The 16812-nt window shown below is 39.3% G+C and overlaps 2 protein-coding genes across 3 annotated transcripts in view; both read left to right on the top strand.

Moving 5' to 3' along the window:
- LOC130917338 (protein Smaug homolog 2) overlaps positions 1-6573 on the top strand; it is a 43075-nt gene extending 36502 nt beyond the window's left edge. The window contains exons 12-13 of the mRNA XM_057838644.1: positions 1575-1658; positions 1746-6573. Of these exons, the coding sequence (XP_057694627.1) occupies positions 1575-1658; positions 1746-1774 (113 nt within the window). The 3' untranslated portion in view covers positions 1775-6573. The remainder of the gene's footprint in view (positions 1-1574; positions 1659-1745) is intronic.
- A 104-nt stretch (positions 6574-6677) lies between these two features.
- Positions 6678-9100, top strand: socs9 (suppressor of cytokine signaling 9). 2 transcript variants are annotated; one of them, XM_057838646.1, is made up of 3 exons: positions 6678-6840; positions 7447-7576; positions 7661-9100. In XM_057838646.1, exons 1-3 carry the CDS (start codon positions 6814-6816, stop codon positions 8953-8955), a joined length of 1452 nt encoding a protein of 483 aa, XP_057694629.1. In that variant the 5' UTR covers positions 6678-6813; the 3' UTR covers positions 8956-9100. The 2 variants fall into 2 exon arrangements, with proteins under 2 accessions (XP_057694629.1, XP_057694628.1); XM_057838645.1 differs by having other exon boundaries at positions 6679-6840; positions 7447-9100.
- Positions 9101-16812: the final 7712 nt, after the last annotated feature.

The following is a 16812-nucleotide window of genomic DNA, read 5'->3' as shown; positions in this document are numbered from 1 at the left end:
TTTTACAAGTACAGTGGTACCTCGACATATGATCTTTACACGATCTTTACGACATCCAACGTAAAATTTGACTCGCCATTAGTTTTTCCATCCGACGACATACTCCAAATGCGATGACTTATATGACAGCGCCGTGATTTCTGTTTTGCCGCAAGACGGATGCACGGCGGATTTTCTTGTGAGAGAAATCAACATTGGTTCCAAGAAGGTTCGTGCAGCTGGTGAAAAAAAGGAAAAAGGTGACACTTACCATTGAAATGAAGATGGAAATGATAGAAAAATATGAGCGTTGTGTGCGCATCCATGAACTGGCTCCACAATACTCCTCCGACGACCTCCGATCGCCAGTCTTTATAAAATAAGGTGACATCTTTTATTGTGGTACCATTGCCAAAGAGATCGCCAGCTTCGTCAGGTTTTTGATTATTTCAGAACTTGTGCAACACAACACGCCTACTGTCTGCCGCAGTTGACACTAGCAACAACAGAACCTTAAAAGAGAAAGTAAAATCTCAGCTGCACCTTTTACTCTGTGTCGTCACCCACGCGGTGCGTTCAGGAACAGCAAGTCCGCCACAGTAGAACCCGATTCTTTACATTACTACAGGAATTATTATAATTATTATGTTATTATTCCGATTTTTATATATAATTTATTTTTTTTGCCATGTGTAATTGCCATTTTTAATAGTACCAGCAGTATTTATTAAGGATTTAGTGTAGGTTTATGGGCTGTGGAAAATATGATTGAAATTACAATGTAGTCTTATTGGAAAATCCTGCTCGACATATAACCATTTCTACTTACAAACAAGGTCCTGGAACAAATTAAGTTTTTATGTAGATGGACCACTGTACGTATTAGTGATTGTTACAGTTGTTTTTTATTACTGTCCTGTATTTTAGGTTTGTTGTGCTGTTGCAGCCCTCTGCTGGATTTTTGCTTCTAATTTATCTTAATTTATTAGGCTCTATTATTATAAACAAACAAGGTTAAGCTATTCAGTTGGAAGAAATCCAGTATGTACATGCAGTTTGCCAACTTCACAGTTCGTATTTCTTTCATTGGCCTTTAAGAAAGGGCTAGATTGTGGCTATATTTATGAATTCTTATTGGGCTGTCCGTTTTCATTGATTCACAAAAAAAGATGTGGGTTGCAATAGCCCTTTTTTTAAGTAAACCTGTGTTGAGAGTCATAAAGCAAGGTTCTGGTCCACCTCAAGAAGTCGGGAAACGGCGAACGTGATGATAACTTACAATTTTGACTCTGAAGGCTGGTATTCAAGTGATGCAATTGGTCTGCAACAGCACATTATTTTGTTTATTACTGGTAATGTAGTATTGTATCGTTATTGTAATACATTGACATTGAATTGTCATTATAAATGTATAATTAATGAAAATAATTTACCCTAACTGAATTGAGTACCTCAAACACCACCTGGACAATGGTGTCCCCCTCAATCTCGGGAATGTTTAAAAAAAGTTTGTCAAATATTTTTTTTCTCTTTAATCCATGAATCCCACAAGCAGTAGAATGTAAAATATTATTTTCCCCTTGTTTCAATCTTAGATTGCCAAGTTCCAGGCGCTGACCTGGAAATCAACCCTACGCTGGAGTCGCTGTGCCTCAGTATGACGGAGCACGCCTTAGGGGGTGAGTGTCTTTCAAAAAAAAAAAGATAATAAAAATCATGTGAACAACCCAGTAAAATGTCTTGGTATGCTGTCATCTCCATGATAGATGGAACTGACCGGACATCGACGATATGAAAAGAAGACACGAAAAAAAGTTCCTCATCACCCAGCACAAAGATTTACGTACGCGCGAGCAAACCAGGCAAAGCAGTCACTACATAATGACAAAAAAAAAAAAACTGTATATGTTCTAATATTTTTGTACTTTATTATATACAACTAAGTTTATTATTAAAACAAATGAAATACAGATAATTATTATATTGCAAGACAGAGTAGGACTCACAACCGTGTCACTTGCAGGTCTGTGACATGGCACAATTTTAGGAGAGAAAAGGATAGGTAGTGTCTTAAAAAATGGCCCTATATAAGTTCTTCTTTTCCTTATTCCCCGTAGACCTGCACCGCATTGCGTGTAGATCGGCCAGATGTAAGGCACTTTTATACTTACGGCACTAGACTGTAATTGGCTTAAGAAGACACTTTCGAGACCCCCAAAGGCGCCTCAAAAGGTTTCCAGTCCCTTGTTAAAATTGCGTCTCCTTACCGTCCTCTCTGGATAACACGGTTTTAGAGGACGAGCGCGTCATGCCACAGCAGGCGTTGCCTTTTATTTTAAAAGTTTCTTCCTAAAGACTTCTCCTCTCCACTAAAGCCAAAGAGAAGGGTTGTTCGGTCGATTATTCATTTGGGACAGATTGCACGCGACAGAATGGTTTAACCTTAAAAAGCAGCTGGAAACTGCCCAGCTGTGCTTTGTCTCTGTTATATATATTTTTTTAACTCCCAACTGCGTCCATGATGATGAATTATCCTGTTGTGCCGAGGAGTGAGGGCTGGCCAAGGGTTGTACAATTACACCAGCGCTGGTGGTCCTCAGTTTTATGACGGAGTACCATTTCCTTTGTCAGTGGCCTAACCTGAATTTGTAAGTCCAAACTTGCCGTAATCGTTCTCTATCTTACGCCAAAGCAGTGGCAACGTCAAGAAAATTGTAAATATTTGTTTGAAAAACTGCTAGGCCATAAATTTAGAACCTTCTAATGAAAAACAAACAGTAATTAGTGTTATCTCAGTGATCCTGCATCCCAAACTGATAACATTCACATATGCTGTACATAAACCAATGACAAAATGGTGGTACATTTTTTGCAAGAAACTGATAGAGAACTCCTAAAATAACTAACAATCCTGACAATCGGCCCAAAACAATTGACCAGTGATCCATTTCGGGACCCTGACGTCCACCCTCCATCCTCACACGAGACGATTTGATGACTCATGCGTTTCCAAGGTGCTCCTAGATGTCCATATTTTTCCATTAGTGTCTGTGTTTCAGTAAACCCTCAACATTATTGCGTGGTATCAGTGTTGAATCGCTTAAAATATTAACTAATACCGTAAATAAACAAACAAACAAAAGAAGTGGTCTTCTAACCCCGCCGTCTGTCTTGGAATGTGGCAGAGCGGAGGTGCATGTACGTTTGAATATGGTCTTTGTTCGTTTGGTTGCTTCTTAAAGCAGGGATAATCTTTCAAGTTTCTGTTTTGCGGCAGCGCCCATAGTAAAAGGCAAAGATGGTCAAACAGTGGAACCCCTAAAGTTTACTTTCACGTTTTTTGCCCATTTCTAGTTTTTCAATCAGACATCAGGTAAGGACTGAAATAGCGAGTCAAAACTATCACCATTGTACATGATTAGTTTTATCAGTGATGTTTGGAGACACATATTACATGTTTTTCACCAATTCAAACAGTTCCCAGGTGTTTTACAGTGGTACATAGAGTTTGATTTGTTCGGTGACAACCAACACTCCACATTGAAAAGAACATTAATCTGTTCCAACTCGGTCCACTACTGTTTCATGCAGTCACACTGACACAGACAAAAAAAAAAAAACTTCTATTGTAATATAAGTCAAGAATATATGCTTCAGCGGATTGTTATATTTTTTGTCCACTTTACAATATCCGTCGCTTCAAGTGTTATATTGCTGCGTTCAATGCTAACATATAGCATGTAAATGAATTTTTCAATTTATGTAGTGAGCCGGTCTCAACGCAATATAGTTTGCTTGTTTTAATTATACAATTTGTAATTCTGTGTAAAGTGGCATTAAGCAGCTTAAAGCCTTATTTTGATGCAAAAATGCTGCTTGTCATATCTGAAGTTTTTGTTCACAAAGCAAATGATATATATAAAAAATGCACAAGTCAGCTCAACTCTATCCTAAGACACAACTGTATTTAGTTAAAAAAAAAAAAAAAAATACACATTTTATGGTTGGGCACACAATATTTGTAGTAACGGTTATTGTCCAATTACAAAATTTGTCTCCATTAGATAATTGTATGTACTGTAGGTCCTAGCTGTGCTTTCAGCTCCACATGTTTTACATTACATAAAATAGATTTTTCAGTTTATTATTTAATGCCACTGTATTACTCAGATTGTATACTAAGCAGCCAGACACTTAACTATATCACTGACCTAATTATGTCTGAGCATTTGAACAATAAAGTTTTACTGATATTTTGACTTTAGAGGTTCCACTGTATACATATACTTGTTTTATTTTTAACTCCCTTGATATGTATAAGTTTATATAATTGCATGTTTTTTGCCACACTAATACAGCACTGTTGTAGATAAGAGGACAACATGGAGAACGGACATCTTGCAACTTAAGTTGTGCGTGCGTGTATGTGTGTGTGTGTGCGTGTGTTTATAACGCCTGTTTACATCTTTCTAAGATAATGCCCGCATCATAATATGTGAAAAAAAAATTCGATACAAAAACGCTGTCCTCTTTTTTTCTTTTTTTCTGCGGATTCTTAACATGTTGACTTAATGGTGTCGAGTTATATTGCGGTCATTGTTTTCTTCAGAGCAGGCTCTTGGATACATCTGACTTACTGGAATACAAAAAGCAAAAAAAAAAAAAAAGTATCACGCTCGTGCCCAACAAGGACCTCAACAAAGACGGCTGATATTTTTAGGACTTGTGTTACATATGGCTCAGATTGTCCTTTTCAAAAATAAGGTGCTGCAGTAGAATACAGTACAGTGAATGTGCATAATTAAGCTGCAGCAGGGCATGACGAAGCTTTTCTGAGCCACTCGATGAGTAATATATAAAACACTACACAACAATACAAGGCCAAGGAGTACTCCATGTTTACATTCCAGTGATGCACTTCAAAGTTGTGTGTTTCCACACTAAGGCAGGGGTGGGGAATCTGCGTCCAAAATGTTAAGAATTTTGGGCTTTACATGCCAATTCTAAATAAACTAGGAAATGTACATTCATGACTCAAATTTTGCCTTTCAGTTCCCTGTTAGAGAATAGCAAACCGTGCAAAAAGTACAGGAATCAACAGCTGCATGTGTGCATTCAAAGCTTTGGAAATGTGTTCAGTGCATTTTAACATTCTCTTTAAATTTCTCTGTGCCGACAGAAACGGATATGACATACATTGGTTGACTCAACTTTTCTCCTGAATTTAACTCAATGGTTGCCATTGACAACAACTGATGTTAAATTCATTTATACTGGGAGGCCTGGCTGTGAATGCTCATCTTTCTGTGCCATTGACTGTGTTAGACATTAAAACTAATTTGACTGAGAGGCCTTGCAGCGATCATCTGCTGCCAGGCTCGCCCAGTCCAAATGGATTCGACGTGAATGAAAGCCAATGAGTTTAATGGCCCTTTCCCAGAGGACTAAAATGGTTCCCCAGCCTTGCATCTAGCACGTACAGTCACATTGGCTCATCCATGTCCATTTCGAGCTTGATACACAAATTAAATGCAACTGGGTTATGTCTTTTGTCCTAAAACAATTTATATTTCTCTCTTCTGACATTTTCTAATGTTATATTAAATCCTGTGCATCCCGTGCTTATGTTTGTTTTGTTGGTTTTTATTGTCCTATTTGTGAATGGTCTGAAGTGCAGCATCCGTCAAATAATTGACAGTCTAAATAAAGAGGTTCAGTTCTTTTTTGCAACAGAATCTATACTTTGTCTTGGTGTCTGTTGATATTAATCTTCATGTTGGGACTTTTGCAATTTATAATATAATAAATGTAAAGCCATATTATTGGAAGTAAACTAAAAATATTGTAATATTATAAGGAAATTAGTTACAATATTGTGTAAAGGAGTAAGTGAATATTTCACTTAGTACCATATTGAAAATAAAATAATTGACTACAAAAACGGCAACATTGAACATAAGCCAGTGTATGTAATGCTGCATTCGAGGAAGGTGGGAAGTCGGACGTAACCCACTGGGATGGTGCTGGTTGCGACCTCAAAGCGTTGCAAGGGAATGTAAACAGCTGGTGGCTGATCGCGACAAGTTTTTAAATTAAATTTTATTTTTTATATTTATTTTGGCCATAGAGAGCAGCATATCCTCACGCAAAGTCGTTAAAAATCATGTTCTTTTACGTGTTGTGTACGAAGTTGTGTTGAAAAACTAAATAATAAATAGATACAAATTTATATATTTGTACGTAGACTTCAAAATCTATATTATAAAGTCTGATTTGTGGAAACAAATCGCATAACTTCATGCAAAGAAATAGCATATCCTCAGGCAAAGTCAGGAAAAATCAATAGTGTTACGGGTTGTTGTGTAGATTACCTAAATTAATTTAATAAATAGATACAGATAAATATATTTTTATAATCGTGTAATTTATGTTTTACCACGGACAGTCTGCTAGGACCTCCCAGTCCGAGTGGCGTTTCAATATTTTCCCTGGTCGGAGGTTGGAAAAGTCCGACTTCCCACTTTCCTCAAATGCAGCATAACTGCTTTTCATATGAAGCATTCGCTGCGGATTTTCGGCTACTACTACTTGGCTCGTGTAAAGTGGCATTTTGTGGTATCATATATATTATTACGACTCCTGTAAATTTTACGGTTATTCAAATAAAATTTATTTATTTTGCCATATTTTGTAATGGTTTAATTTGGCTACGTCATCTAAACTCCAAAGCACTTCCGGGTTGAATTGTCTCCATGTTTGTTATCTGACTAACGAAAGTTGGCCGCATTTCGGCACTATCAATAATTTACCCAACATGATTCCAAAGTCCTCTACATGTTGAATTGTATACGATCGGAAAAGGTACGTTTGTACGCTTTGCTTTAACGGAAAAACTGGTTTTATTTATTTTGTAATGACGTTAAGGCTGGACCGTGTTAGCAAGTAGCTTCCTGACCAGCCAATGAAACATTTGTATGCCTTAGTGGTGTGAACCTTTCTTGTATTTTGTTTTCTTTTTTGATGGTTGGTTTTTGTGGGGAATGGTTTTCAAAGTAGTAACCTTGTAACCTTTTGCGTTTCTATATTGACAACTGTGTGTGTTTAGTGTTAACTTGTCCTCAGGCAGTCTGCAGCCGAGATTCGAATTCGACATTGGTAGAAGTCTTTAACTATTTAACTGCGTTACCCTAAAACGTAACATTGCTTTTCCAAATTTTTACATAACTGCCTTTAAAAGCTGTGTGTACTTATTCAAATTTATGAAATAACAGTGAGCCATTAGAACAGTAGGAATCTTGGTAATGTGGTTTCTTAGTTTGAATGTCGTAAATTGTAATACAGTATGTCCAAGATAATATGTGGTCAATGTCAAAACTTTATTTTTAGAACAACTATCATAGTCAGTTGCAGTCAATGAGATTATCTTAGATTGATCCATGTCTTTTGTTTTATTTCTCCTGCTACTAGTATACAATGTCATTACCAGAGGATTCGGGGGCTCGCAGAAAAGAACGTGAGAGGGGAGCGCGGCCCAAGGTGCGTCTGAGTCGTTCAGAAGAGAGACAAGGTAGTGGCAGTGGGCAGAAAAGTGCTCACGGTAGGTGGAAAGATTTAACTGCTCACGAACCGGCCGCCGAACGGCCTGTCAGTGACTGTTTTGAGTATGGAAATTTTTTAAAAGAGCTGGAGAGCAGGGACCATGCCACAGCCACCACATCTTCCCAGAGAGTGGGCTGCAGATGTCACAGTAAGGAGGCCTCATTACTGTCAGAAGAGGGAACATCCATTCCAGCAGTGGGAGCAGTCAACTCGAACGTAGAGTTGACATCCAGTGAAGGGGGCAGCAGTGGCCGCACACTCCGGCAAAAAATCCAAGACGCAGTGGGACAGTGTTTTCCCATGAAGATGAGCAGCGGAGCGAGCACGCCGCCGCTCCCTCAAGTATTCTCTCTGTCGGCCAGCTGCACCTCCTCCAGGCGCAAGATCCACCTAAGCGAGCTAATGCTGGACAACTGCCCGTTCCCGGAGGGGTCGGAGCTGGCTCAGAAATGGCATTTAATAAAACAGCACACAGCACTTGAGCCCACCGCGGGGCTGGCCGCATTTCCAGCGGATGATGTAGACGGCCGGCTAAGGGAAAGGCGGCGAATCAGCATTGAGCATGGCGTGGAGCCACCTGCCAATGCTGAGATCCATACGCTGGAGGTGACGCCCCAGGCGAGTGCGGCCCTTCACAAGCGGCGTGGCCCTAAACTGGCGCACTGTGTGGCAGAGGCAGGTGGCTCCGAACAGAGGCAGTTTTTCCTCCAGCGACAGCACCAGCTTCTTTTGCAGAGCTGTCTGGACACGCTTGATGAGGTGGTGGCGTCCTCTTCCGACATTAGTGCCGCCCATTCAAGTGACCCGGAATTATTCCCGAGAGCTGCGCCTCACCACGCCAGCCCGCACGTTCACACTCAAATAGACTACATCCACTGTTTGGTCCCTGACCTGCTGCAGATCACCAACTTGCCTTGTTACTGGGGTGTCATGGACCGCTACGAGGCGGAGGCTCTCTTGGAGGGCAAACCTGAGGGCACCTTCCTGCTGCGTGACTCTGCCCAGGAGGACTACCTCTTCTCTGTCAGTTTCCGCCGCTACGGTCGCTCGTTGCACGCCCGCGTCGACCAGTGGAACCACAACTTCAGCTTCGATGTGCGTGACCCCAGCGTCTTCCACGCGCCCACCGTCACGGCCCTAGTAGAGCATTACAAGGACCCCAGCTCATGCATGTTCTTCGAGCCATTGCTGTCCTTCCCAATGCACCGCACGCAGCCCTTCAGCCTGCAGAGGCTTTGCCGCGCTGTCGTCAGTAGCTTCACCACGTACGATGGTATCAACGCGCTGCCCGTTCCCAATGCCTTAAAGAAACAGCTTAAAGAGTATCACTACAAGCAGAGGGTACACGTTCACAGGCTGGACACTTGGTGGGAATAACAATTGGCCACAGCGACAACAAACCAAACTATACTTATTTATTGTACTGTTTTTGTTGCTTCGTGCATCGTAACCACACTGACAAGGCTATGTAAATCTATTGGTTCTTTCTGCTATAATAAACCAACTGAGTTTATATCAGTGATACGAGTACCTGTGCCATTAATTATCCAATGATACATGATTTGCCATAAAAAAATGTCAAAGACCCACCTCAAAATTAAATAACAAAAAACTAGGAATTTCCCCGTTCCAATAACATAATTGGAAACCAAGCCATTTTTCAGTGGATCGGAATCGAGTGAAAAGGATCGGGTTTTTTCAAGAACTAAAAACATAACAAAATAGTCCTGAAATACAACATTTCTTGAAATACAACATTCTCGGAAAAAGTGGAAGTACTGTAAACAGTACAGTGCTGTAACATGTTCAGAACTTTTGTTTAAAAAAAATATATATATATCTCTAAATCGGCATTGGCAGATTCTGAAAATCAGGTGGTGACTGGTGCAAAATTATGCAATCGGGATATCCCGACAAAAAAAACATTAAGATTTGAAAAATCATCTTGCCTCAAAGTGAAATGTGGACGTGTTCAGTTGAACAAAAGGCCATCAATCTGGTGTTAAAATGGCAAAAAACAGGATGTACACCAGGGGTGCCCATGAAGTTGATCGCAATACGAGTGTGGGTCGCTCGCGGCATCAATTATTATTGTTATAGTGGTACCTCTACATACGAAGTTATTTCGTTCCAGGACCTTGTAAGTCGAAATGGTCGTATGTCGAGCAGATTTTCCCATAGGATTACATTATAATTCCATTAATTCGTTCCACAGCCCAAAAACCTACACTAAATCCTTAATAAATACTGCTGGTACTATTACAAATGGCAATTACACAAAGCAAAAAATAAATTATAAATAAAAATCGGAATAATATAATAATTCCTTTAGTAATGTCACGAATCGGGTTCTAACGTAGCGGACATATTTTCTGTACCTGAAGGCAACGCGCGGCTGAATTGACAGAGAGAGGAAGCGCTAAGGTAGCTTACTTTCACTTTCAGTATTTTCTTGAGAACAGTCAACTGCAGCGGAGAGTTGGCGTTTTGTGTTGGATAAGTTCTGAAATAAATGATAAAAACCTGAGTAAGCTGGCAATTTCTTTGGTGATATTACACAATAATAATTGTCACCTTGTGGTGACCACTACCTCTTGGCAGAATTCAGCCATGGAACTTATGTGGAGCATGTTGTGTTTCGGGGGGAAAAGCTTTGTTGTTGCGCGCGTTTCCGGCACAGACACTAGAGTCAGAGGAGAGTCACGAGCGGCTGAACACGGCAACACTTCTACTCAACAAGCTATCAAGACTCAACAACATTCATCCGTTACAACCTTATAAAGACTGGCAAACGGTGATCGGGGGAGGACCACGGAGATGTATTGTTGAGCCAGTTCACGGATGCGCACCCCATGCTCATATTTTTCTATAATTTGCATCGTCATTTCAATGGTAAGTCATCTTTTTCCTTGTTTCACCACCTGTACCAACCTTTTTTAAACCTGTGTTGATTTCTCTCAAGAAAATCCGCCATGCGTTCGTCTGCGATGCTGTCATGGTGTTGTATTTCGAGCATGTCGTCGGATGTAGAAACAAATGGGGAGTCAAATTTTACGTCGGATGTCGAAAAGATCGTGTGTGGAAGCGATCGTATGTCGAGGTACCATTGTTTTTTTTTTTTTTGTTTTTTTTTTTTAAATGCACATTGTCAATTATGTTGCTCACACAAATTGTTAATTTTTTTCTAGCTGTCATAACTGTTTTTGTTACATTGTAACCTATTTATTTTTTTAAAATAAATTTGTGAGCCTGCTTGCACTGGCTGCAGAGCCAATTATATGACACATAAACGGCAACAAGAGTGTCACAAGGTTTGAAAATGTATCATCCAAAGAACTGAAAATGGAATCCACTGCAGGCTTGTAAAAACTTTGTTCTTGTTCTTTCCTGTTCTCACCTCTGTGTCTTGACAAGTTTGTATTTGCAGTACATTTTTACTTCAGTTGTCTGATACATTTATTTAATTAGCATTCAGGTTTCCTCCCTTATTAAAAAAAACATGCATGCTCTGAAGACTCAGTAAGACAAAGATGTGAATGTGTCTGTTAGAATGATCAGATATCAACTGCGACCAGTCCTGGCCAGGTGTGATTTTTTGTATTTAATAGGCATTTTCCTGGAAATAAAGATTTGACTAAATAAAGTGAAATACATTCAAACTGCCACGAGGTGACAGTATAGCTCTGCAAACAAACCCCATCCCCGACAGCAGGGGTCGCGAACCTTTTTGGTTTAGAGAGCCATGAACACGTTTTTACATGTAAATCCATGAGCGCCATACAATATGTTTAAAACTAACAATACAAGTAATGTGTGGATTTTATGTCATTTCAACACTCTTAAAGTACAGTAATTCTGAATTCTTTTTAATAACATTGTTATGCTGTTGTTGGTAAATGATGAGTTACCATTAATGCGACTTCCAGTGCTGCACGGTTTTGCTGATTGCTTTGTAGTCTGTTTGATACATGGTGAGGTTAAGCTTCATGCAGGCGTTGAGAAACTTAGGATGCGTCTCTTTTCATTTTCACGAAGGAGCGCCAAGAATCCTGTTTTCCCCCCACCATGCACGGAGCACCATCGGTGCACACTGAAACAAGGTTATCCATTGGTAGATTTTTTTCTTTAAAGAACTCAGTGAAGGACTTTAATAAATCCTCCCCTCCTGTTGTCCCTTTTATAGTCAAAACCTTGCAATCAGGCTGAACTGGGATGAATTATAATAATAGCCTACGTCTGTTGTCTCATCCAAAGCGAGAGAGAAAAATGGTCCTGCATTTGTCTTCCACTAGCGTCGCCTCAATTTGATGGTACGATCGTAAACAGTTCTTGCCAACAGAGGCAAGTCTTTTATCCATTTAATTATCTTTTCTTTATCCTGTCCATTCCTGCTGAAAATTACGATACTCCTCGTCTATTTTTCTTTTTGCCATCCTCTCAAAAGGGTTTCCAAATTTAGCTGACAACACGGAAAACAAAACTGAAAACAAGGGAAGTTTACTTCCTGATCTTACGCACATGCGCACATCGGTCGCAAAAACAACGGCAACCCCGCTTGAACAGTGTCTCTGCCTTTTCTGCGTTACCTATGCGATTGATAGTGTGACACCACACGAGGTAGGCCTGGCCAGAAAAGAGCTCGGAATGCCAAGGTTTCCAACATACAGCTTCTTTATTCAACAAAAGGCGGGTTTCCCCAAAAGAAAGTGGCCGAAATGCGGCACAATAAAACAATAACTTAAACGTCTCCAAAAAAGTCAACTTAGGGTTGTTCTCAAAATAATTTGTACAGGTCTTTCTGTCCTTCCTCCGTTCCTCCTTGCTCACCATCTCTCTTATATACACCAGGCCGGCTGCAATTAGTGGCTTAAGCAGCCACACCTGGAAGCGTTGTGCACATGCTGGGAAGCGTAGTCTTTGGGCTGGCGGCCCTTTCGACTGGATTCTTCAGCTCTGGGAAAAGAATCTAACGGCGCTCCACTACCTGCCACCGCATGATGTCACAAACGATAGATAGATAGATAAATATATAGACAATGACATGTATGTTTCACTTTCCCACTAAGATAACTGCAAACCAGCTTTGTAGTCGCCGGTGACTGTCGCCGTTTCGCGCAATGCGCAAATGAGTACAACAAAACTTTTATTTATTTTTTTAAAACGATTAAAGATTTGTCTGCGAGCTGGATGCAGCTGTTAAAAGAGCCAGATCTGGCTCGCGAGCCATAGGTTCCCGACCCCTGCCCTACAGTTTGTCAGGCATTTTCAAACGGTGAGTAGTTTTACTTTATTTTGGGATTTCTATATTCAAGCTTGCTGCTGCTGTTGTTTTATACAGCTGCGGTTTTACTTGTAATTGCTCTTTAAAAAAAAAAAAAAAAAAAAAAAAAGCCTTCCCTGTTTTGTTTAATGTCACAATGGCTAAGACAATTCTATTAATTATATTGGAAATAAAAGTGGATTAATGGAGCACTTTTTTTTGGGGGGGGGGGGGGGGGGGGCTTCTTCACTTTTGTGTACACCAGCTTAACTTAAACAATTTCCTGTCCAGTGTTGCTGGGATTCAGCCTTCAGGCTCCACTTTCAATATTATTGCTGACATCTGTATTTTCGTAAAAATTGGATGCCCGGAATAAACGATGCAACAACCATGCAGTGAAGGTGATGCCTCCTATTACCGTATTGGCCCGAATATAAGACGGCCCTGATTATAAGACGACCCCCTCTTTTTCAAGACTCGTTTGAAAAAAGACTTTTTGAACACCAAATTAGTTTTTAAACAGAAAATAATTACAGTAGATCCGAAACAAATGTTTATAACAATACATTTGCGAGAAAAAGCATGTTATTTTGCCTCATTCAAATCGTAATATCTGAACATGTAAATATGTAAACTAAAGTGCAATTACATTTGTAAATGAATGGCTTATGGTTGTTGAAATGTAAATAAACCAATCTATTGTGATAAAACAACAAAATTGCAATAACTGCATTAACCATCAAAGTGAAGTCGAACTGTAACTGTAGTCTTGAAACAAATCTGAATAAGAAAAAACATTGCAATAAAATAAAAACTGGTTTAACTAAAAAGAGTAGCTGAGATCTGTCATGACAGAACATCGCTTCAATGATATCTGGGGCCATCTAGCGTCGTAAATGGGTATAATGTCTAGACCGCGAATATAAGACGACCCCCCCTCTTTTTCAGTGTTATTCCAATGCAAAAAACACCGTCTTATATTTGGGCCAATACGGTAGTTTTGTCTGTACTGTATACAGTGTTGTCACTAACGCGTTACTGTGATCTGATTACGTTCTTTAAGTAATGAATAATCTAACCCGTTCATTTTTCCAAACCAGTAATCGAATTAAAGTTAGTTTCCTTAGTGTCTGTGCATTACTATTTTGTTATTGCCTCATAATGTATCTAGAATAAAGAATATTCTAGTCATGTACGAAGAGCATTTTGAATAGAAAATGTTATGTTATTTCCATGGTACCCGCTCATAGTCAGTGTTGTCACAAATTATATGAAAAAGTAATTTAATTACTGACTACGGCTTAAAAAAAAAAAAAAAAAAAAAAAAGTAATCTAATTACTTTATTGGTTATTATCAAAGTAAGTTACTTTAAAGTAATTTAACCATTATTTTTTTAAACCAAATTTTCACCATTTGTTGCCTCATCATTCGAATGACAACAGAAAAATATCATCGCATGTAATTGACTTTCTGATGATCGAATTTAAAGTGCGTACGACACGATGAAAAAAAGTCTTAAAAAGGGTTATTATGTGAATTGGAATCATATTTTGAGACAATTCGACTATATTCAACAAATTGGCAAAGCGCAGATGATGAGAAATTAGTTTTTTAACCTGCGGTCTAGCCACGCCGACCATTATAGGGCTCTAACGTCTCCAACAAGAGGATGACGTCGGCAGGAGAATGTTTCATCTGATTAAGACCAGCCCATTTTGGGGGGATTATTAACAGCAAGGAAAATGCGACGAAGAGAGATTTTTTTTGCAATTACTGATAATTATATCACAGAATGACTGGGAAAAGAGGCTCAGAGAGAAATCACAATGCTAGCCATAGACTTACCAATCTTCCTTTTGTGAAGTGTCAAGCCGCCAATTGGTGTAATCGCCACCGTCTGCAGTGCTGAGTAAATCGTCATCTGATGTCTCAGGTTCAAACATTATTGTTTATAATCTTTGGAACGACTCGCCAATGTTAACGTCATGAAAAAGCGACCCTGAAGGGCTACTTTCGCTGGAAATATCACAACTGCTGGTTCTGCTATGGAGATAGTCCGCATGTCTTCTGTTGCCTTGTAGAAATTACGTCACACATCCGGGTTTGGGAAGGCAGCATTAGCTCATTCACTCCCAGCCATTTTCACCAAAGCAAGCAAGGGCCTGCGCTCCCAGCCGTTTTACTGGATTTTGACTGATTTCGTAAGGCTCACAGAAAATTCTGTTCTATTGCTATATAAACAAAAACGCACCAAAAGAAAAATTAGACTCTCTTCTTTCAGCAGAAAAAAACAGTAAGTTCATATCTTTTTCCATTCTTTAGAAATCAGCATTAGAAAATAGCTTAGTTTGAGCAATTTTCAAATTTCTGATGAAAAAACTGAGAAAATGAGCTTTTTCTAAATGCATACATTTCAAACATAAGTTTGACTTTAACATAGGGTGACCATATTTTGATTTTCAAAAAAGAGGACATTTTGCCCGGCCTCGAGATACTTGAATTTTACTCGAAGTTCACTCAAAGATGCCTATATCACTTTAATATATTTAAAGTGTGCCTCCTCCGTCCGGACAGAAAAATTGTTTTATTCAAAAAAAAAAAAAAGCCAAATACTATATATTATATACTATATGGAAATGATATTTTTTGCTCAACAGGCTTTATTTTTACTAAAAAATAATCAAAAAAAAGAAAAAAAAAAGGCAAAAAAAAAAAAAAATATATATATATCATGCAGACCCGTGGAAATATAGTACAGTCAATACAGACACACAGTAGGCTTGTGGCACATAAACATTTTTATAAATTATTATCACGACAATTGTCGTTGAGAAATTGTTAATCCCACTCAATTTTTATTCTCATTCAATGTTCTAGATTGCACGCAAACAATAACTAAAATAAACTGACAAACTATTCAACTGGCATGTTTCCAAACGCAGCAGTTCAAAACTATGTTTCCCATAATGCGTAGTGCGGCTTAGTTAGCTCACTGATAGCTACCCTATTAGCGAGTACCGGGAGACGAGGCAAAATCAAACTTTGCTATATAAGTTTACAATCATCTGTGGCACAACGATGCAACACCAAACGGGATTTTACAGATCACGCCAGTACAAAACTCCGACAGAAGTCAACAGTTGCCATTATATACGTATTTATAGTAAAACACTTAACAACTGTGCAGGCGCTCCCACTTAGAATATAATACTAACATTCAACTAAATACACGAATGCAGAACAATTAATACAAGACTAATACTACTTTAACACAGCTATTTTTTGCTTTAGTTACATCCCAAACATCTGAATAATGTTTTCCTTTTACAAAATATCATAAAGAACAAGACTAATAGAGCTTTTGACAGCAAAGTAACAATTTATTTACACTTGACTAACTGAGAGATGACGCTGTTGTCGCCGCGTCAGCCGGGTAAAGTTTTTCCTCATCGTTGCCCGTCTCATAAAGATGGATTTTTTTGAGTCTCTGCGGGGTCTGGCTGGCGAGCCCGCAGCACTGGTGGTCCCAGTCGTTCTGCTCGGTCATCCAGCGCCTGGCACCCCGGGCGTCCTCTGGGTTGTTCTGCTCGGTCATCCGCCGCCTGGCATCATTCCGCCAGCGCTCCGACTGTTCTGCCCGGCCGTTCGTTGCTGTTGAATCGGGTTGCGGGTCTTACCAAATGCGCTACTGCCCTCCAGTGGCCAGTTTTATTGCTTTAAAATTGATTTTCAGCTTTGTGCTTTGGAGCTCAGTTGAATCAGGACCCAGAGATGTCTTTTATAAAAATAAATAAATAAATAAATAAATAAATAAAAATGTAAAAGACGTATAAATAAGTCTTTGGGACACTGAAACAACTAAAAATAGAATGTTTTATATGTTTTTGGGAGCAAATGAGTTAATTAACGGGGTGTGTGTGGGGGGGGAGCAAATTATTCCTGCAGTAAAGCGTTAGAAATGACAGTTGTTTCG

This window comes from Corythoichthys intestinalis, chromosome 6 (genome assembly GCF_030265065.1).
Source record: "Corythoichthys intestinalis isolate RoL2023-P3 chromosome 6, ASM3026506v1, whole genome shotgun sequence".
Taxonomy (NCBI): Eukaryota; Metazoa; Chordata; class Actinopteri; order Syngnathiformes; family Syngnathidae; genus Corythoichthys; species Corythoichthys intestinalis.
The sequence above is the reverse complement of the archived record's forward strand: the minus strand, read 5'-3'. Positions and strand labels throughout refer to the sequence as shown.